This window comes from Sturnira hondurensis, unplaced genomic scaffold (assembly GCF_014824575.4).
Source record: "Sturnira hondurensis isolate 20B ecotype Veracruz unplaced genomic scaffold, ASM1482457v3 Scaffold0007406, whole genome shotgun sequence".
In the NCBI taxonomy this organism is placed as follows: domain Eukaryota; kingdom Metazoa; phylum Chordata; class Mammalia; order Chiroptera; family Phyllostomidae; genus Sturnira; species Sturnira hondurensis.
The window spans coordinates 11,504,005-11,524,189 of NW_028080037.1; the positions used below are offsets into that span (position 1 = coordinate 11,504,005).

The 20,185-nt window shown below is 58.6% G+C and overlaps 1 protein-coding gene across 1 annotated transcript in view; it reads right to left on the minus strand.

The window, feature by feature from the left end:
* Positions 1-7,591: 7,591 nt before the first annotated feature.
* The window catches only part of FAM222A (family with sequence similarity 222 member A), a 48,086-nt gene continuing 35,492 nt past the window's right edge, over positions 7,592-20,185 (minus strand). Inside the window, exon 3 of the mRNA XM_037052301.1 lies at positions 7,592-10,034. Within this exon, the coding sequence (XP_036908196.1) occupies positions 8,761-10,034 (1,274 nt within the window). The 3' untranslated portion in view covers positions 7,592-8,760. The remainder of the gene's footprint in view (positions 10,035-20,185) is intronic.

The following is a 20,185-nucleotide window of genomic DNA, read 5'->3' on the forward strand; positions in this document are numbered from 1 at the left end:
GTGGTTCATTCTGGGGCTGTGACAAGGTCACTTCTCTAGGGGGTTATGGGATGGGCCTGCCGGCAAAGTCAAGGCACCCTCTCCACTCAAAGGGACTCCTTAACTTACCAATGGGAATACTTTATTCACTCATTAAAAAAATAATTAAATAGCCCTGACTGGTGTAGCTCAGTGGATTGAGTGTGGGCCTGCAAACCAGAGGATGGCGGTTCGATTCCCAGTCAGGGCACATGCCTGGGTTGCAGGCCAGTTCCCAGCAGGGGATGCATGAGAGGCAACCGTACATTGATATTTCTCTTCCTCTCTCCTTCCCTTCCCCTCTAAAGATAAATAAGTAAAGCCTTTAAAATAATAATAATAATTAAAGAATTGTTGGCTATGAATTTTCCTCTGAGTACATTTTTACCTAAGCTTGTAGTAACTTTTTCAACTGTGATTTTCTAAATATTTGGTGGTTTGGGTTTTGAATCTTTATCATTTGAAAGCTGATTAGGGGCCATTGACAGTGTTTTTAAGTTGTCGAGGTTTCCAGTTCGGTCCAGGAAGGTCTTAGAGATGACCTTTCCCAGTGTCCTTCGGAGCACAGGACACAGGCTGGTGGTGTGCGTCAGCGTTTTCAGGGGGCACACTGGGCAGAGTCACTTAGAGGGAAGTGTACTCCCTTTGCGGTTCTCTGCCCTCTTGATTATGACAAAGTCTCTGTTGGATGCTTCTGCGTTGTTAATGCCCCCCGCCACCTGCTAATCTCTCTCTAATAGAGAGAAGCCTGAGGCTCAGGACCCCTGAAAGGCAGAGTTAGAGCCAGCGATGGTGTTAGCTTCCCCAAGACCCCAGGGTCCGACAGGAAAGGAGAGTTGTCAGTACCTGCCCAGCGGCCCCAGTGCCTGACGCTGTCCTTCGTCCATGCCTTTGTAGCATCACTGCGTGGTGTCCCCCCACTGTGGGCAAAGTGTAATTGCTCACCCCTGGGCTTGGCTGTGTGACTTTAAAAAAATTATTTTATTTTTTTAGAGAGAGGGGAAGGGAAGGAGAAAGGGAAAGAAACGTCAATGTGTGGTTGCCTCTTGTGCACCCCCTACTGGGGACCTGGCCCGAAATTAAGGGAGGTGCCCGGACTGGGAATCAAATCAGCAACCCTTTGGTGTGCAGCCTGTGCTCCTTCTACTGAACTACACCGGCCAGGGCCACATGACTTATTTTTAACCAATGGGATGTTAGCAGACATGCCTAGCCCTGCCCCTGGAGGAGGATGAGAGATACTTGGAGCAGAGCTCTAGCTCCCAGGCAGGCCTAGCTGAGATCAGAGGAAGCCCACAGATGCGTGAGAAAGAACTGGTTTTGTATGCCCTTGAGTTTCTGTGATTTTTGTGGCAATAATGGATTCAGGCTCTAGAGAAACAGTAAACAGAACTCGGGCAGGCCAAAAATTGAATGTCCGCTGCATTCTGTGTTGGGGACCAAGAGGATGAACAGTGCAGAGAAATGAAAATTCTTACTCTGGACACCTAGCTGACAAGTGATGGAGGTGGGATTTGAACCCAGGCATTCTGTCCTCAGAGTCCAGCCTGGAAAGAGAACACTGACCCCTGAGGGATGAGAAGGGATGAGGCCAGGTCGCTTGTGTAAGGACCCGGGCTGCTGCCGGCCCCTTTTGCTGAGCCCGAGACCCTCCGCCCCCGTTTCAAACCCACTCCCTTTGAACCTGCCTCGAACTTTATTTCAGCAAGCGTTCCTTGTTATGTGCATGCATGTGTATTTCATAATGATAAAGCACTTGTATGTCATATTTGACAAGAGGGCTTTTTTCATCCCAAGTTGAAAGCACTACTGGGAAATAATTAGCACTACTGGCGTCAAAAACAATGGGGCCCCATCAGGAAAGACAGTCTCGGGAACTCTCGGATCTTAATTGAACAATTACCTCTTATGCCTGTGAATAGTTCATTATTACATGCCCTGTTATTATTAGCTGTTATTATTGTTTTCGATGAATGCTGGGGATTTTTTTAAATCAAGAGCCATTTTTCTACCACACTGTTCACCTCCCCCAAACGCATGCTCCTAACCTTCCTGGATGTCCTAGTGGGCGGAGGGTCTCTGCACCTCGCCCAGGCAGCAGGGTATCCTGGGCACTGCAGTTGTTTGGATGGGGCAGTTATATATTCCAGGTCTCCATTTGGAGTTACTAGTCGAATCCTCGGTAAAAACATTTGATGAGAATCAAGCACCCCCTACCTCTTACTTTTTAGGGTTCCAAAGTCGCTGGGGACAACAGGGAGATCTTTGTTCGTCCCAAGCGTAGAGATCGAGACCAAAGGGGTTGGTGGTGATGGAAGCAGAGGACAGGAGAGAGGGGGCTCTGGGCAGTGGAGACCCAAGCCCCCCGGGAAGGGGGCTCAGGCAGCTGGGTCAGGAGAGGCCTGGCTGGGAGTCCTAGGTGCTTGGAGGAACCTCAAAGAGGGGGAAGCAGATGAATGTGGATAAGGCACCTACCATGTGTCAGGCATTCCTATCTCAGGAGCCATGTGCAGAGCTCATGGGCTGGTGCTGATGCCTCCTCAGAAATCAAGCCCCCCTTCCTGATTCGCAGCACCTGGGTTTGTGTAGCGTTTTCCACTCTGGCAACACCGTGACTATTGCCTTTACTGGGTATCTGCAGAGCAATAACCACGGGAACCAGTTCTGACCCATGAGACAAGGGGGGGAGTCTGAAGGAGGAGGAAGTCCGGGACCTGTGGGACCATGCTGTCTTCTCCTTTGGTGGGCACGCTCAGGCCTGGATGTGATGGCTGGAACCGCAGCAGCCATTCTGCACCCAGGATGGGGGGGCTTGGTGGAACAGGAGAGTGAAGAGGGCGTGGGTCCCGGATGACACCATTGAGCAGCTGAATTGACCAACCCTGGTCTTTTTATGATTGTTTCAGATCATTTTTTTCTTTTTTAAAGGTCAGGGTTTCCTATGACTCTGCCCAATTCATGCAGATACAAGAAGCAATTTTTACCCCCACTTTACAGATAGAGAAAGTGAGACCCAGTGAAGTAAACACACTTGCCTAAGGACACACAGCCTGGACATGGTGGAGCTGGGATTCGAACACTCTCTCTTAGGAGGAGAGACCTTCTGGGGGTTGGTAGGATTTTTTTTGTAAGTGACGGAGTACTTTCCAAAGCCGACACAGCAACGGGGTGGGGGTGGGGTGGGGGGAGAGTCTTCGGCTTCAGCAGGGTGGGGCAGCTGATCCTAAGATTGGCCACCAGGGGTCGCTGTAGTCACACCCAGGGCCTCTTCCGCGGCGGCCTGTGGAAGCTTGGAACCAGAGAAGTTGGCGGGGAAGAGCCCTGCTAGCTGGGCTCCCCTTTAGTGTGCCCTGGGGCTGTAAGACTCAGGAAATGCCCCCCATCTCTGTCATCACGGAGAGAAGCCGCCTAGATCGGCCTCTGGGGCGTCTATTGCTGTGTGGCAGTAGGCAACTTGCCTCCCCTCTCTGAACCTTACTTTTCTTTTTCCAAATAGGGGATAAGTTCTTACCCCCACTTCACCAATGAGGGCTCCTTCTCTCTCTCCCTGGGACCCTTTACCAGGGACATAACGTATGGGCCTAGTTTGACAGATGGATAAAGACCACTAAGGACGTGGTGGCCCCAGAACAGGCCCAGCTCCAGGCCGGGGTTGGATTCCAGGCCGGGGTTGGATTCCAGCCCCGGTTCTGCTGCAACCTCATTAAGTGTCTTTGCGTTGCAGCTGGGCAAGCCCAGGAGGCCCAGACAGGAGAGGGAACTCAACAGGTAGGACTCAGGGTTCCCTGAAGCCTGGTTCATCCCTTGGGAAGTCGACAGAGACAAAAGCTTAGGTGACCGAAGAGTTGGGAAACCTCTGGGTGAGGGTTGGAAGGGCATCCTCCTGCGGGACTTCTCAGAGCATTTAATGGGCTACGGTGATTTGTGTCGCTCCAGGAGGGAGGGAGGGAGGGTCAGAGTCTGGTGTTCAAGCTCATTTGACCTGGAAACCCACTTTCCAAGGTAAAAATCAGCTGGGCCGAGTGATGACAGAAATAACAAACCTGACTTTTGGGGCATTTTTGATGGGCCAGGCTCTGTGCTGCCCGGCATGGGACTGCCCATCTCCTGGGCTCCACCCCCATCAGCTTAGCCTTGCTTTCTGGTTGAGAAGCAGCAGCCCACAGAGGGCGCTCATGAGCCAAAGGCTGCAAGCTGGCGAGGGTCAGTAACAGGACTGGGACCAGTAAGGACCCTGCGGTCAGGGAGGTGGCCCCTTTCTCGCAGGACTCATTTGACCTGTCATTCTGATTACACAGCACCTGGTGCCATCCCCCTTTCCAGTGCCACTACCCGCTTTGACAAGTCAAGAATTGAGGTTCAGGCCACCCAAATTGCCCAGGGTTACACAGGGAGTCTATGTGATAAGAGGCTAGATTTTTGTGTGTGTGTGTTTTTTAAATTTTGTTGTTGTTTGTTTTTGCCTCATCTCCTCCTGTCATGGGCAGACCAAGCTGGTGATGCTGGTGATTTAAACTGAAAACTTTTTGTATGCTGGATTCGCCCACTGCACTGGCTAGGTTCCACCTTCCAGGGGCCAGGGCAGGGGTCTGGGGGACCCCCTGGGCCCTTTAAGAGAGCCAGGGTACGCAGGTGCCATGCAGCACAGTGGAGCCCGTGAGGAGGGCACGGGCGCCAGTGGGGGCGTGGGCTCAGGCTCGAATCCCAGCCGCAGCTGGGAGCTGAGTGGCTCCAGTTTGAAGTCACTGCCGGCAAGTCAGGGGGCCAGCTTGTCTCAGCTTCCCCTTCCCAGAAACAGGGGAGTGCCCTTGGGCTGGGATGTGAATCAAGAAAACCAGGAGCCACCCTGGAAAGGTGAGTGTCCCTATTTCAGTCCTCCGATACATTCGCCACGTGTACTTGCAAGCCCTCCCACCACCCAGGGCAGCTCTGATGGCTCCGTAAGACGCTGCGGCCTTCTCATAGCTGTTGTGGCAGTTAGAGGAAGTAACAGTGGACACTGTGCACCAGCCACGAGTGGCTGCCCTATTGCACAGCTCAGCTCTAAGAGGTGTGAGCCCCAGGCAGCTGCATAAATACAGAGGAAGGGGGTCTTCTGGTAGCTCAAGAGACTTAGAGACGGACAAAGGAGTGTCCCTGGGGGTAGGGGCTGGGTGGGATGGCAGGTTCCCCCCATGCTTCTTCACCCAGGGGTGTGGGACCCAAGGCTGGACCAAGGTCTAGAGCCAGATGGGCCACACTTGGGGGTTGGCGGTGGCTTTGTATGTCGGGCGCAGCACGGCGGTTGAGAGCTCAGACTGCGCAGAAGGCCCCTGTTCTTTCCCAGTTGCTGCTCTGTTCTCAGCTCAGCTGTGTGGTTTTGAGCAAATGCCTGCCCTTCTCAGGGCCTCTCTAGCCTCATCTATAACGTGGGAGGGTGCGCCTGTTTGGCCTGTATTGCATGCACCTGTGAGACCTCAGGGCAGCGGGCCCTAGAATAAGGTCGTCTGCCCCACGGTGTTTCACTGTAATGAAACTGATGAGTTGCTGCAGGAACTTCGTGCTGGTTTGTGTCAGGGGGCCTGTGGTCCCACTGGCTGCGTCACACCTCACTTTGCGTGAAGTCGTGGACCCTGCAGACATTGAGCGGGGCGCCCAGTGCACCTGCCGTGGCTGTGGGCTGTTGGGAATCGCAGCCGTGGGGGTGACATTCCCACTGTCACCGCACTGCTCCTCCAGGGCTGTCTGTAATCATGGGTGATCGATGGCATAGAGGGCGCGATGCTGGGGGACCATTTCAGATCAGCTAGCTCGGCTCCCAGGGAGGGCAACCCCAGCTGGGCCAGACTGGCTGTGCTGTGTGCCCTCACTTTCCCTGCTTGGTGACCCACCTGGCAGAGGATGGAAAGGTTTCCCAGGAGAGGAGGGGGATGGCCTGGAGGGTGGCCCCAGCCTCACCTCCTTCCCCGGATGGGTGGGCCCAGGACATTGAGACTTGGGCGACCCCGACACTGTGCTGGCACTGACGTGGCTCCAGTGGTGGCCCCAGGACCAGCTGAGCCACAGGCCCACGCCCAGCCCTGAACATGGCTGCAGAACCTGCTGCCCTGCCCCCTCCCAAGTACCCACGTGCTTCTGTCTCCTTGAATTCCATCTCTGATCTGGATGGGGATAGACTGGTTCAGGGCAACTCGGAGTAGCAACAGCAGGATTCGAACCCATGTCTCACTCACTCTGGAAGCTAGCAGGGCTGGGCTGCCTCCGCACTGTGACGCCCCCAGGTGGGCTTCAGCTGTGCCTGAGGGTGGAGACAGCCCAACGCAGGGCAGGGGGTTGAGGCCTGAGCCTGACCCCCTGATCCCATCCCCGTGGCTGTTTCTCACCTTCCCTTGTCCTTCCTCACCTGTGAAACAGGACCATTTCATTGCACACCTGGGAGGGATGCTGGGAGACTAAATTGTATGAGGTCAGAGAAGTGCTCCGCCACCTGCTGTCTATATAGCGTGTGTGATTACACCCCGCAGCCTTGCGCTCAGCACCGACATTCCCAGCTCGGCCCTCTGCAGGACCCTGCCTGCCCTCAGGGCCTGGGGTGGCCGCTCAGAGGGGCCTGGGTCCCTCTCTGGACACAGCCCTGTGCCCCTGGAGCCTGCCTCTCCCCCTCTATGTGCTGCCAGGCTCTGGGGCCTGAGCTGGGGAGGTGGATGCCCCCAGGCAGGGTTGCAGCCAGGGCATCTCCTCTGTCCCCACCTAAGCCAGGACCTCACCATGCTGGGCACCCATGTACCACCCCCTGTTTGGGAGGGGAGGCCCGCATCTGGGAACTTGCCGGTGTCCCCTGCCCTGGTGTCCGGCTGGCAGGCCCCAGGGAAGGCAGGGACAGGACTCAAGGAGGAGTCCATGCCATGGGTTTGAACACCAACTTTCTGCAGACTTGCTGTGTGACCTCAGGTAGGTCTCTTCACATCTCTGAGCCTGTTTCTTCCTCTAGAACCCCTGCTGCCTCGTGAAGGGTGGTGGGACCCCTGCGCGATACCCCATGTGAATGTACATGAAAATGCCCAGCACAGGCAGTGCCTGGAAAATCCCGAGCTCCTCGGGGTGGCAGCAGTTGCCCCCAAGTTCCCAGGCACCACAGTGTGGGGTCGGGGGTGTGCTGCCCTGCCTGGGGTGGGGGAGCCGAGGCCCAGCCACAGTGGCCCACCCCCATGGGAGCTTGGAACACGTGAGGCACAGAGGGAGCACTGGGAAGGAACTGAGGGATGCAGGGGGGACGCTACCCCCAGGCCACCTCCATACCACTCAGGGGAGGAGCCAAGGGGCCCTGTCTCAGCTGGTCTAGGGATGGCTCTCTGGCCTGACTAAGTGGCAGACAAGTGAACAAGACAAATGACAGTGTCTACCTCGGGACAGCGGGAGGGATAGATGGGAGGCGGATGGCACAGTGGCCTCGAGCTGGGGGTGCCAGGAGGCCCCGCCCTGTTTCCAGAGGGCGCGAGCCCCGTGTGCAGAGGACCCAGCTGGTTCTGCTCCTCCCAGGAGGAAGAGAGCACAGACAAGCTACAGAACCACCCCACAGCCGAGACACCATCTGTGTTTTCCTTTCTTTTCTTTTAGTTTTTAAAACAATATAGTGCAGACTGCACTTCTCACAGTAGAATATAATGGTCAATTTTAGTATAAAAAAAAACATTCTCAGAGATTTGTAAATGCACTTAGTGCTAGAACAGGCCTTGGAGAGAGATACAGTACCGCTTCGGGAGCGCCAGAGGGGCCAGGACTGGGAAGTGGGGCCTTGGGGGGGCACCCCTGCCTGCCTCCCCGTGCCCCCCCCCCCCCAATGGTGCAGGGCAGGCCTTGGAGGGCAGCCGGCAGGCAAGGAGTTGCATGGAGTCACACAGTTAAAGCGGGTGGGTTACCTCCTCGCTGGTTCCCGGGGGAGAACCCCAAAGAAGGCAAGGCTCTAAGACGGCAGGCCCATTGTTAACCCCTGTGGTGCCTTTGTGCGAACAGGGCGATGGCACCCCATCCTCGAGACTCAGGAAATCGCCGCAATAAATACACAAGTCTAGGGTGCACGTGTGTGTCCTGCAGGAGGCGCCCTTGTGCACCTGCAGCCGCAGCCCTGTGAGAGTGAGGGAGGGGAGGGGCTGGGGCAGTCCAGGGTTTGGAGAAGGGTGTGGAGTGTGGTTTCTCCGTGTTGGGAAGGGGTGGGGGAGGGGAAGGAGAGGGCGAGTCTAGAGGAGGAAGAGCAGGGACCTGGGAAGCCCCTGGAGCCTCTATTAAAGTGGTCATCACCTGGACTGGCCAGTGGGGGACACTGTGGGACCAGTGACCTCCCCTGCTCCTCTTCCAGGTGACTGGGCAGCTCGTGGGGGGAGCTATGGGACCCCTGGAGGCTACTTTGACCCCCACCCTGATTCCAAACCGCCACATTTCTTCCTGCACCCCACCCTGGCCTGAGCTCCGCCCGTCAGCCCTGGGAGAGTAGAAAGCAGCACTCCTGGCTGTCAGTGGTTTCTCTCTCCCCACGTCTGCCCGCGTGGATGGAGGAAGGTGTGGGCGTCGGGAGTGTCCCGGGACAGCTGAAGGGTGGGGAGGGGCCTCGCTGAGCAAGGTCACCCTGCCGAACCTCCCCAGACGTGGCTGCGGCTTCCCTGTGAGCATCGACAGGCCCCTGTGCGCCGGCCACTGCTCTCCGGCCTGCCTCCCCCCCCCCCCCCAGGACCCTGTCCCTCTGTCCATGCGCCCACAAGGCAGGCCTTATCTGTAGACGGGGAGGCGGATGTGGGCGTGCTGGTGGTCCAGCAGCCGGGGCACGGCCACCGTCTCGTAGCCCTTGCCCAGCATCTGCTCCTTGATGCAGGGCGGCCGGATGTCATTGATGAGATACTCCAGCGACTGCAGGCTGCTACTCAGCACCGCAGTGTTGCAGGCGCTCTTGCTGGGCAGGCCTGAGAGGGCCTCCGCCGGGGGCCCCGGCAGCTCCCGGGCACCCCCGGGCCCCAGCTCAGAGACCGCCACTGCCGTGGAGTTGTAGCAGTCACTGGTGGGAGTCACCAGCACGCTGTTCCAGGGGGCAGCGAAGTACTGACCCACTGTGAAGCTGGCGGGCAGCCCCACGCTGCAGTTCAGGGGTGAGCCACTGGCTCGCTCATACGCCCGCCCCCCACACGCCTCTGGGGACTTGCTGGCCACTGTGCTCCCGCTAAAGGCCCGCAGTGGCTGAGGCGGCGGTGGGGGCGGCTTCTGTGGCCACAGCAGGTAATCCAGGCCGCCGTCCATGTACCCTGCAGGCTTGGTGGCTGCAGCCAACGTCAAGGCCGCTGTGCTTCCCTGGCCCAGCTCAGCGCCCTTCCGGCAGTCGGGCAGGCCGGCAGCAGCTGAGTAGGCCATGCTGGGGAAGCTGGGCACAGGGCCGTGCTTGGCGGGGCTGGGGAGGGGCACAGCCACGCCCTGGCAGGCGGTGGGCGCCATGCCCGGGGCCTGGCACTGCTGGTTGAGCTGGTAGAGGATGCTGTGGATGGAGGGCAGGTTGGAAGGTGGCAGGGCCCGGCTCCGGCCCGGCAAAGGGATAACGGAGGCCGCAGTGGCGGCTGCCGCGGGCAGGCCTGGTGGCGGGGCAGGCGCCTCAGGCGGCTTGGCATAGGCCAGGGGCCCTAGAGTGCTGGGCGCTGGGTAGGGTGCGACGCCCACCTGCACGGTGGCTGGCGACAGCTTGGTCCGCTTGCCCTCAGCGCTCTTGAGCACGCTTTTGGTGTGCCCAGTGGGTGTGGCTACGCTGGAGGAGACAGCAGCTTTGACGACAGCCAGCAGGCCCTGGTAGCCCGCGGTGTGCTGTGGGTAGGGACTGTAGCGCTGGCCACAGGTGTCGTAGCCGTTGACGGTGCGGCCGAGGTGCTTGTGCTGGGGCACGCGGATGGTGGTGGGGAAGATCTTGATGGACAGCGGGCTGTTGGCCACCTTCTCCGCGTAGGCGTCCAGCTCGGCCGGGCTCGGGTAGCGGGAGGAATGCATGGAGCTGGCCGCTGTCTCACCTGTGGGGACCAGCGGGGAGAGGAAAGCACAGGTGAGCACTGACGGGGTGACAGGGAGGCCTGGAGCCACACCCCCACTGCTCCCCAGAGTAAATGCTGGGGTACTGGCTGCCCTTCCCTCCTCCTATCTCCATTCACTCACTCGCTCTGTTCCTGCCCAGTTCTTAAGCTTGGGATCAGTGTAAATAAAGGAATCAGCCCTCATTGTCAAATGGCTGCACTTGCACCAATGGGACACACATAACGACACTTGGGTCCGGGCACAGGACATGACCAGCCCCCCTGTGAGTCCCCTGTGCCTCCTCCCAGTCTCCGACCACGCCCCCTCCCAGTCTCCGACCACGCCCAGGGGGAGCAGCTCTCTGTCTTCTAACGACATGGACTAGCGGAGTCCGGTCTGTGTCCGTGGTGAGACGGATCGTGCGGCGCACACACACGTGCGTAAGCCTCTGTCACTTAAGGCTGTATTTACGAGGCCCATAAGGCGGCGTGCGGGGTGATGGTTCATTTTTCACATTGGCGTGTGGCGTCCGTGTGTGACTACATCGCAGTTCACACGTCCTTCCTGTTAATGGCGTGGGAGTCGGTTCCAGGTTGGGGCTGACCCACACGGCCCCCTGGTCCCGGGGCACGTGTTCTGGGAGTTCTGTTGGGAGCGTGCCTGGGAGCAGAACCCCCAGGGTGCAGGGACAGTGAAGGCTGTGCTTTAGGAGACAGTGCCCCCACAGCCAGAGTGACGGTGCCAGGGCAGGTGCCCATCGGCAGGGCTCAGCAGTGCCCAGGGCTTCACACTCTCGACCGTGCGTGGTGGTGTCTCTCATGTCAACAGTGCTCTGGTGGGCGTTTGTGCCTCCTACCCCCGTGCTTCTCGGTGCCTGCCCTCCCTCACTTGTCACATGGGTGGCTCTGTGGGCAGAGCCCAGCACGGGGCCTGTCCCTGGAGGGGCAGGGGTGCCCCTATTGTGGGCTTTCATCTGGGCTCACATTTCCTATGTGGCCAGTAGGCAGGTGAAGAGCGGTTTCACCCCTGTGGCCACCCAGCCCCTTCCTGAGTCTGCCTGTCGCCTGCAAAACCGCTGCCTTGTTTGTGAGCCACACTCTGTGTGTGTGTCTGGGGGCACAGCTGGCTCTTGCCACAGGGGATGTGGGTCAGGGAGAGGCTGACCTTCTCCTCCCACCCAAGGCCCCGCTTGGTCCCTCTGAGCTGCCCAGGACCCTCTCGGAGCCGGGGGCCTGCACGAGGTTGGTGGGAAGGCCCTGGCTGGGCTTTGGAGCTGGCTGGCCTGGTGGTGGGGCTGTGTGACCCTGTGTACGTTGCTTGCCCAGCTGAGCCTGTTTCCCCACCAATGGAAAGGGGGTAATGACCATGTCAGGTCTGCAGGGTGACCTGGAGGAACGATTATACCAAATGGCCCAGCAGGGGGTGAGGTGTCACAGGAGGTGCAGGGAGGTAGTGGCCTGTCTGGGTTCTCGGGTGAAGAGGGCATTCCAGTGACCCTGGGGGACTCCACTCTGAGCCTCAGTTTCCATGTCCGTGAAATGGGGGTGCCGCTGCTAACATGACCCCCCAGGTGGCTGTGCGGGTGTAACAAGTCGTCCGAGTGTGGTGTGTCAGCAAAAGCAGGCGCTCCCTGAGTGTGAGTTTGCCCTCTGCCCTCTGCCTGGGGCCAGGCCTTCTGGGACAGGGAGGGGCAGGGCCTGGCACAGTGCAGACACCACGTGCCACCCTTCCAGAGCCTCGCCCACGACCCCCTCATGGGCTCACAGCCAACCTGGGCTTTGATGGGAAGGGCAGGCAGTGTGGGGCCCCTGAGGAGCCAACCCAGCCAGGGCTTCGGAGGTGGCTTTTTGGGACAGTGAGCACCCTGGTTAAGGCAATGGAGGGAGGAGGGGAGAGACCTATCTCAGGCAGAAGCAGCAGCTTGGGACAAGGTCCAGAGGTGACAAAGTGTGTCCAGGTGGAAACTGTAAACGATTCAGGGATCGAGCAGAAGCCTGGGGCAGTGAGCATGCGGAGAAGGCCCAGAGAGGGTCTTCTGTGCTGGGCAGGGCATGTGTGGGGCCAGAATGGAAGGGGGATGCTTCCCACCGCAGGGCAGCAGTCCTGTCCCCCAGGGCATCGGCAGCCAGGGCAGGCTTTAAGCAGGGGACCACAGGGACAGGCACACATGTCAGAAAGGTCATTCCTCACTGTCCCAGGGTGCAGGGGTGTGGTCTGACCTGGGCCAGGCAGGTGGAGCCGGCCAGGGACCCCCGCCCTGACCCTGTTGGGGCCACCCCCACCTAAGTGGCCGAAAATAAACTCAGTGTGGAGAATGGAAATGTCACTTTGGCCAACGGGGGAATCTTTCTCTGAGATTGGATTTAAACTACATTATACAAGCAATTTCATGGGCACTTAGCAGCGCTCGGAGAGTCCCGCAAAAAAGGGACCGGCTCTTCATTTACCAGCCATAAATCAGCAGTTGCTATAATGAGCACAAAAATGTCACTTTTATGCAATTTTACAGATGAACAAAACTGGTGAAATTAACTGCGGTAACCCTACTATAGTCAGCAAAAGCAGCTGCCGGGGAAAAAAATTATATCTGTATGTATTTTTGTTCCCCTTAAACTCTCTTCCCAAGCAAGTTTCTGCCATTGTGGTGTGAAAACTCATTTGTCCTCACCATTATACTTGCATTTGGAGTTTATCTTGAGTATCCAATGAGCCACCAACTGTGAAAATGATTAAATCTACAAAATCTATCTAATGGATGGAATAAATTAGGTGTTTAAAACCTTAAGGAGAAGGGGGCTGGGGGAAGCAGGGCCTCTTCGTAGTTCCCACTCGTTGAAAGAAGGAGCCCGTCTGGCCTCTCACAGCTCAACGGGGCTCCTCGGCAGGGGGGCGGGGGTCCCCCTGGACTCTGTCGGAGCCAATGGTGGTGGCGTAACATGCAGGCTGCCCTTGGGTGGGTGCTTAGTACCCGCTGGGTGCCAAGCCCATGGCTTGTCTCAGAGGCCCCTGTCTGGAGCCCCTGCCAGCTCTGAAAGGTGGGAGTGGTCCCCACTAGAGAGATGAAGAAGCAGACGAGTCATAGCATTAGGCAGGTGGCCTGGAAGACCTTCCACGCTGCCCACCCCAATTATTCTCACATCCCTGTATTCATGTTCTTTGTGGTCCCCCTCCCACTGCAAACGGGGCTGACCTGGGAGATGCTGTGCAGGTGAAGCAGTGTGACCTCCAGGGCGAGGTCACAAAGGGCACCGCAGCTTCCTGCTCCCTCATTCTCTCTTGGACCACTTGCTCTGGGGGAAGCCCTCGGAGGGAGCCCACGTGGGGGTGAGCTGAGGCCTCCCGCAGAAGCATGTGGGCCTTCCTGGAAGTGGGTCCCTCAGCTCCGGTCAAGCCTCCAGATGACAACTCGGCCTCAGCAGCAACACAGAGCAGAACTGCCCGGGGAAGCCACTCCTGAGGTCCTGATGCACAGAAGCCAGGAGCGCCCCTGCGTTTTGGGGCAACTTGCTACACAGCAGTAGGTAACCAACACAGGACCCCGTTTCACAGAGGAGGGAAAGGGCGCTCAGAGCTTCCCAGGACCACATGACCAGCAAGGGGCAGGGCTGGAGTCTGGCCTGGTCTGCTCCCCAAGTCGTCTTACCCGCCTCCCACCCCTCCCCCTGCACCTGAAGCCAGGCCCCTGCGGAAGCCGGGAACCTGGTGCTGCTGGTCGCCCCCTGTCCTTCTTCTTCCACGGAATGGGGAGGAGAGACAGAGCCGGCCTGCAGTTCCTCCTGTAGAGGCCCAGAGGGGCAGGGGGCGACCCGCACGGGTGGGCAGCTCAGGGCCTTGGCTTCTGAGCCAGTCACGCCTGGACATGTGCTTGGGTGGGCCTGCTCTTTGGTGTTTTGGGTGAGAGACTCCGGGTGGACCTGTGGGTCACCAGAGTCCCAGTCTCAAACCTGGCCTGGCTGAGGTGCTGCTGTGGCCCCTGCTTCACACCTTGCTCCTGAAGCACCCTAGGTGCCCCCAACATGGCCTTTTCCACCAGAGGGGGGGCTATGACGTGGGGCCCCTGAGCCCAGTGCAGTCGAAGGCTCCCCACCTTCCCCGGGAGGTGGGCCCAGCCACCAGTTCAGTGCCGCCGGCAGCCTTGCTTCAGCAAATATAACAACACAGAACAAGGCCTCACGTGAAGGAGCCAGCTGAGCTGGCTGTCTGCAGGGGGCTTTCAAGCAATGGGGAGGCGGGGGGGGGGGGCAGCAGTCACAGGGCTAGTGTGGCGGGGGAGGCGGCCCGTGGCCCTGTGGGCCCATCGGGAGACCCCAGGACCCAGCTTAGACGCTGCTCCTTGCGTGCCTTCCCTGGCTCTCTCAGCTGGGCAGGGGGCCCTACCAGGACCCCCGTGCACTGATTCTGCCTACCGTGGGCTTGTCCTTCTCCTCCACCGGACATGGGCTTCCAAGCTGCCTTGTTCACTGTCCCCACGGACATATAATAGGTGCTGAGAAGTGTCGTGTCACATGGACGATGGGGCCGCAGCCAGTGGAACCCAGGCAGCCTGGGAGCCCCTGTTCAGGGCCAGTCAGAACACCTGGGGGTCAGCCCTGGGAGGGGCGAGGCCGGAGAGAGCCCTGTGGACAGGTGCCTTCCAGAGGCTCCCCCCCACAGCCCCGCATCCACCTGAGCTTCCGGAGCCCCTCCTGTGTACAGCGGGCGCTGCCCTGGGCCTTGGAGATGCGGCAGCAATCAAAGCGAACCCAAGTCCCCGTCCTCATAGGGCTGGCAGTCTAGCAGGGGGAGATGATACTGCAGGTGGACTGTGCCACCTCCGAGCTCCCAGCCACCTCTCTCTCGTAAAACCCTGCCGTGAGCACCTTGGTGTGAACTGAGATGCTCAGGCAGCACTCATGGCGGCAGCCTCCCGGCTCAGCCCTCCCCACACCCTGCGGGCCCTGGCCATGGCCATGGCCCTGTGCCTCCACTCACAGGCTCAGGGCTGCCTCTGGCCAGGCCCAGCGCTCAGGGCATCCTTGGGAGGCAGGCCTTGGGTTTTAGAAGAGGAGCTGGACACCAAGGAACACAGTACCAAGCAGGGGCTGCAAATGCAAATTCCCATGTTTTTGCTGACCCCTGGAGGACAGACGGGCTGGGAACAAGCCAGAAAGCCCCGGCGGGGCCCAGACTGAGGTGAGCAGGGAGCGCTCTGCCCAGAGAAGCAGACCTTTGAAATGATGGGCAAACACTGAGTGGGGCAGACCACACACCTGGTGGGCAGGACGGATGCAGGAAGGTGCAGGGTTCCGAGAATTCCCTATTCTGAGGCCCCCGAGAGGCCACAGGGCAGCTGCCAGACAGAACCTGGGCTCCCATGTGCCGAAACAAAGGTGCTCACCCTGTACTGGGCCTCCCCTGCCTTGTCTCTGGCCACGTGGCCCCTGTCAAAGCCCTGTCGGCAAGTTTAAAAGGCTGGCTGGCTGGCTAGCAGTGCGGGCCGGGCATCACCGCCATTAAGTTAATGTTATGAGCCTTTTACAGGTGCGTTTAGGTAGGCGCAGCTATTAACGAGTGTATTAAGCCAATTAAAAGCAGCCCTTTGAGTGGGATTTTATGTTGCTACAGGGAGACATGGAAGCAGACCCCGGAGGCTCCCTGCTTGTGGAAGCTGGGTGCGGGGGAGGGGAGGCGGTGGCGCTGCTGTTGAGAGATGAGAAGCTTGGACTCAGGCTGGAGTCAGGTCTCCGTGGTTTGACGTCCCGCGTTACCACTTGCTGTGGGGGACCTTGGGCAGCCCCTCACGTGACCCTTAGTCTCTCCTCTGTGAGGGGGTGAAGGGTGGACACGTCTCGGCTGCTGTGGTCCAAGTGATGCTCCGCACTGGGAGGCATGTGGTGCCTGTTCATTGAGGAGGTGAGGACGGGAGGGGGGTGGGGTGGACAGGGCAGGGGCACAGCACAAGCCCAGAATTCCTGGTCCCATACTCCGGCGTTATCTATGAACCCCAGGTGCCCGCTGTGGCTATATGCCAACCCTAAGTCACTGTGCAGTCGAACACAGGTGTCCACTGACCTACCGGACAACCCCCAGGGGAGGCGGTTCCCTTGCGGGCCCGACTGTAGCTCTCCCGCGGGAGTGGGGAGAATTCAGAGTATGCCGGGCACACGGTCGGGTTTAGCAAGTGCCATCTCTACCACGCTGTCACAGGTTTTAACCTCCTGTCCTTCCCTTCGGACTCAAGAAGTCGTGGTGGGCGTTGTCTGTGAGGAGATGGGGGAAGGGACATCCAGGGCTGCTTCAGGACAGGAGTGGCCCCCGGGCGCAGGGCCCGGCCCTCAGCCCACATCTGTATTCTCCTTGGCAGCCCACACTCTGCCCTTGGAGGTGGCAGCCTCTTGCATGCTCAATTAACATGATACTAATTAGCTGGTGGCACCAGCAGAATCACTAATGAGGCCACTCAGGACCACGTGGTGGGGGTGGGGCAAGGCGCCGGACTGGGGCAGGTGCGGTTGTTCTCTGCTGCGAGGGCTGTTGGCAAGGGGCAGGATGCCCTCCGGCCACCCAGATCTGCTCCCAGCCCACTGGTCCAGGTGTTTGACCTCCGATGTGGGTGTGCATCTTCCGGGCTGATGTGACTGCAGCTTCCAGGCCTCGGCTTCCCCTCAGGGGGCAGAGGGGAGGTTAAATGAGCGGATGCGTGTTGGAAGGCTTGGTGTACAGGAGACGCATAGGAAAGGCTGGCTGCCCTCTAGCACGTTCTGGGCCAGGCTGGGCAGCCCAGGGTGGCGGTCACTTCTGCACACAGCACAGAGGGTCCTCTCTCTCACCCTCTGACTGTGCACACGTGCGTGGAAGCAGAGTGGAGTGGTCAAAGATACTGGCTCTTTCCAGAAAGAGTCTGCCAACTTCGGGTATAGAGGAAGATGGTTGCCTGAGTGTGTGGGTCTTGTAGCTGCCATTTGGCTGAGTTCTCAGTCTCCTTGGGTTTCTCTGCAGGGAGTCCTGCTTCTCTCCAATGCTTCTAACTTGTTATTGACGTTCCTGGTCTCCCAGAGCCAGCCAGGACTCCGTGCAGCACGGAGAGGCAGTGATGCGGGTCTCTGTCGTCCCTCGATTTTATCGGTCCTCAGCTTGGCTTGCTGGGGACTGTGGTTGGCTACTCTGTGGTGGATGAAGGGAGTTACCTGCCTCCCTGGTTTGCTAAGAGCTTATTTGTATTTATTGAATCGTGAAGTGGGGCTCACGCCACCTGCCACCTCCTCCCTGCCCTCCGTGGCCAAGCCTCTGTGCACTCCGGGCTCAGCTCCCACAGCGGGGCGGTGCTGGCCTTGCTTCCGTCCCCCAGGGCTGCACTCGGCAGCAGCTACATAATTGGATCTGCTGCGAGGCCAGAGGTTTGTTTTTAATTTTATTGGAATTTGAAATTGCTTTGTTTCTTCCGTGTTTCATTAGTGTCCGTGGGAGCGGCTGCACCTGCAGGAATGCTATTGCCCCCTTGTGGGTGTGGGGAGGGGAGGCCCCACTGACATCCCTTGTGGAAGGGATGGGGGCAGGTAAAGTGCTGGGGTCCACCAGGCCTTGGGGATTCTCTTCTGTTCCTTCTTATTCCCACATGACAGCAGGGGAAACTGGGGCCCAGGGAGGGCCTGTCCCTCACATGCCCAGCACCATGCCCATGACCTAGGAAGGGCTCAGCCAAGATTTGACCCCCAGGCCATCTTGACCTCAAGCCTGCACCTTGGGGGCTCACAGGGGCGGAGGGCAGAGTGGGCAGGCTGCCCTCGCTGACAGAGGGGCAGCCTGAGGGGGAGAGTGCGCACTGCTCACTCGAGGTGTGCCACAGCAAGGGGCAGGCCCAGGTCGGACACTGATCTGGGGTAGCTGCCTCAGCCCCGCCCTCCTTGGATGACAGGTCCCTGCCTGCCACCCAGCCCCGCCCCCAGGGCCTCTCTGAACAGCCTGAACTTTCAGCAGTGCGTGACTCACAGCTTGTGGGCCAACACCACGAGAGGAAGTCAAATATTTATCAGCAGGTCCTGAGCAACTGAGAAAAACAGGTGTCTGTCTGTCCCAGGGGCAGGCAGGTCCTGTTGGGAGGCCAGGACCTGGCCGGAGGGAGTAGTCCAAGACCTTAGGCTGGAGGCAGGGGTGGGGCAGAATGGACTCCCCCTCCTTCCTTTCTTCCCAGGCACCTGCAGCAGGCTACACCTGCCAGCCACCCAAGCCACCTGCCTGACCTCACATCCTGGACAGGGGAGCCGCAGCTGTGTCTGATTTGGTGGTCAAGTTCAGGATGTCTGCAGTGGCCAGTTCTGGTGCAGCCCTGAGTAGTCCGGCTGCTCTGGCCCATTTTACAGGGGGAGGAGGGAGGGGTGCTTCAGACTGGCCATGTCTTCCCCTCACTGGGCTTTTGACATTGTCCTCACAGATGGTCAGAGCCGCCAGCCTCTCGGGTCCATTCAATCTGATCCTTGGCTTTATGGGAGGAGGGACACAGGCCCTTAGTAAGAGGCTGACTTGTCCAAGGTTACGGTGCACACGGCCCAATCCAGACCTTTCTTCTTTGGGGAGAGACAGTGAAGCTCAAGGTCTGGTTGTAGAACTCAGGGCCAGAGCTTCCTGTCCCAATTCTGCCTGGGGAGCCGCAGGGACGGCGGGGGGAGGGGGGGCTGGTCGCCCCAGACCCTGCTCTGGAGGGAAGGGCAGGAACCTCCGCTGCCGACTGTCCAGGCCTTGACTGGCGGCAGGGCGCCCAATTCAATTTGCTTATCTCCCTTCCTGCCTCTCTCTTTCCTGTGCTCTTCAATTACAGGCAGAGCCCGTGTCTTTTCCAATAAGTGCACAGATGTCACAGGATCTGAGTGGGCGGGGAAGCAGGGCGTCCTCCACACTCCCTGGTCCCAGCCTTGGACCAGGACGGATCAGCCTAGGTCATCATGCCCAGGCCCTGCCCCCAGACAGCTGGCAGCAGAGGTCCAGGCCGGGAGCCCGGGCAGCTGGACAGCAGCAACCAAAGGGAAAACTGCACAGATCTTGGGAGCTGGCGAGTCCATTCTGGAATGGACAGGTATAGGCAGAGGTACACAGATGTTCATTACAACCCTGTTCAGGATAGCAAGAGACTAGAAACAACCTAAATGTCCATCAACGGGAAGGTTACAAACATTATCAGTGTTCCTTGAGTCATACCATGGAAATGCTGAACGAGGTCTCTTCCTTTAGGGCGGGGTGGGGAATCATCTCAGAGGCAGGCAGGGTGGGAAAAGGCAAGCAGCTGGGGACAGCACAGGGCTGTGAGCGTTTCCGTAGAAGTATTTCCTGCCCGCCCCCACCCCCCACATGTGTTTCCCAGGAGGGTGTGTGTGAGGAGCCGCTCACACTGGTTTCCTCTGGGAAAGAGCGCTGTTTCTTACTGTGAATTCTACGTACACTTCCTGAAGTGGGTGCCAGGGACAGGGAAGTATGTGATTTTACATAAAAGGCAATGAGCTGGTCACATCAAGGAGCGAAGGGAGCCGTGCACAAAAGGCACTTTTTCTCAAGACCGACGGCCCTCCCAGGTGATCTGGCATCGTTCTGTTTTTACAGGGCAGGCGCATTTCTCTAAATTCCTGTCCCTGAAGGAACGCCATCAGAAGATCCCCCAGCCCCGCTTCCTGGGAACACCCCAAAAGCAGCATGGGATAAAAACGCAAGGTCCATGTTTGCAAAACTAAGAGATGGCTAACTCCCTGGACAAACACATGCAGAAGAGACAGGCACGGCTGCCCAAAGCTGCTGAGGCCCAGGGGGCAGAGGGAGGGGGCGGAGGGAAGCTGCCACCGCCATGATGGGCTTCAGAAAGAGCCAGCAGAGCCCACTTTCCAAATGTGAGGGACACGCCCGTCCGAGGTGCAGAATCCACGCCCAGTCTTTGTGGGCCTGAAACCAGAGGGACATTGGCTGCCGACAGAGCCGCCCGACTTGGTTGTAAAGAGCAAAGGAGGGAACACTAAACAAGAAATCACACACAGAGACGGCATATGTGTAGGCACCTGCTTCTCTCTGAGGCAGTCCTAGAGGGGAATGGCTGGGCTGGGAAAAACTCACCACCCTCCAGAGACAAATAATCAAAATGGAGCCGGCATAGGACCTAATCAAAATGTGAAAGGCAAAGCATAAGTAAAGG